At 53.0% G+C, this 1,490-nt stretch overlaps 1 protein-coding gene across 1 annotated transcript; it reads left to right on the top strand.

Annotated features, from left to right (window-relative positions):
- The first annotated feature begins 376 nt into the window (after positions 1-376).
- On the top strand, positions 377-1,277 carry LOC124683347 (heavy metal-associated isoprenylated plant protein 28-like). The gene is made up of 3 exons (XM_047217883.1): positions 377-463; positions 548-623; positions 725-1,277. The coding sequence occupies exons 1-3, from the start codon at positions 458-460 to the stop codon at positions 1,129-1,131; spliced, it is 489 nt and encodes a 162-aa protein (XP_047073839.1). The 5' UTR covers positions 377-457; the 3' UTR covers positions 1,132-1,277.
- The last annotated feature ends 213 nt before the right edge of the window (positions 1,278-1,490 follow it).

Raw genomic sequence — 1,490 nt, 5'->3', positions numbered from 1 at the left:
CTTTTGAACGGGCGATAATGGTGCTTGTGCATTGTTACCTTCTTGGAGGTGTCGCTCTTGGAGAGTCTGGATTTCAGGTGTTGTCTTGGTGGTGAATGTACTGTTGCGGCTATGACTGGAATACCGTAGCGGGATTTTTCCTTTTATGTAATTCTTTTTTTCTTTTTTTGTTGTGTGCATCCGTAATGCCATTAGGGTATTACGTTGTTGCAGAGGCTAGATGTATTTGATATCTTCTTGATATTTTTAATATATACTCTTATCGAAAAAAATCCCGAGCTGACTTGACCTGGACACCCACTGGCCTGTCACATTTACTTACGGCCCTTATATACAGCCACGCACTGCCCTAGCAAAGCACTGTCAATTTACGAAGGAAGTATTGGACTTTGTCAGATACACAGAGAGGACTTCAGTTAGTATCCGCTAGTCTCTCCAAAGCTAGAAGCAATCAGCCATGACGGTAAGTTCTTGCGCTTGTGTCTCTCTAAATGGCAAGATGTGATGCTAAATCCTTCAGAATTAACCTTGTGTTGTACGCGTGCAGATCGTGGAGATGCAGATGAGCATCGACTGCGACGGCTGCGCGGACAACGTGAGGAAGGCCCTCCTGAGGCTTCAAGGTACGATCGCCATGGCTGTTTTCCGAGATCGACTTGGAAGATGGCGACCGTGGTAGTACAACATGGGAATTAACATGTTCTTTGTGGTTGGTGATCTTCAGGCGTGCACTACGTGGACGTGGACAGGGCGCGGGACAAGGTGACGGTGACCGGCACGGCGAGCCAGAAGAAGGTGCTGCGCGCGGCGCGGCGCACGGGGAAGCTCGCCGTCCTGTGGCCGTCCGCCTACAACCCGGAGTACCACCACCAGAACCACCACGCCTACACGCAGCCGGCGTTGTACCACCACCAACAGCTCAAGCCCGCCGCCGCCGCCCACGCGCACCGCTACTACAACAGCGTGCCGCACGGCAGCAACGGCGGCGGCGGCAAGGGCACCAGTTCGTACAACTACCACGTCCACGGCTACTACGACTCGGACCTCCACGGGCACTACGGCCACGAGCAGCATGTCGCCGCGGGGAGCTACTTCAGCGACGAGAATCCCCACGCCTGCTCCATCATGTGACCGGCCGGTGGCTGCTCCCCATGACTACTGATCGAATCGGGTCGATTCATCGACCAGCTTCTGCTGCAGCGTGTATATATGCCTCTTGTGTACAGTTCTGCAGGTGCTCTGTATAAAACTTCAAAGCCCATGTCTGGTACACGGTATTTTGTGCGCAAACTTCTGTAAATTTATCTAGGACGTGTTTGGTAGCCTGGACGTCCGTTGACTCGCATCGGCCCAGCATTTTTCTGGCCGTTTGGTTCCCTGAGCTCAGTCGCGTTCTTACATAGCACGGGTCTTAAAACACCTCTCGGACAGGCCCCGGAGGAACACACAGCTTGACAGTTTCTCCAGGGTCAGGTCTGGTGAGACAAAAA

Source organism: Lolium rigidum, chromosome 1, assembly GCF_022539505.1.
Source record: "Lolium rigidum isolate FL_2022 chromosome 1, APGP_CSIRO_Lrig_0.1, whole genome shotgun sequence".
Taxonomy (NCBI): Eukaryota; Viridiplantae; Streptophyta; class Magnoliopsida; order Poales; family Poaceae; genus Lolium; species Lolium rigidum.
This window is presented reverse-complemented; position numbering and strand designations above follow the sequence as displayed.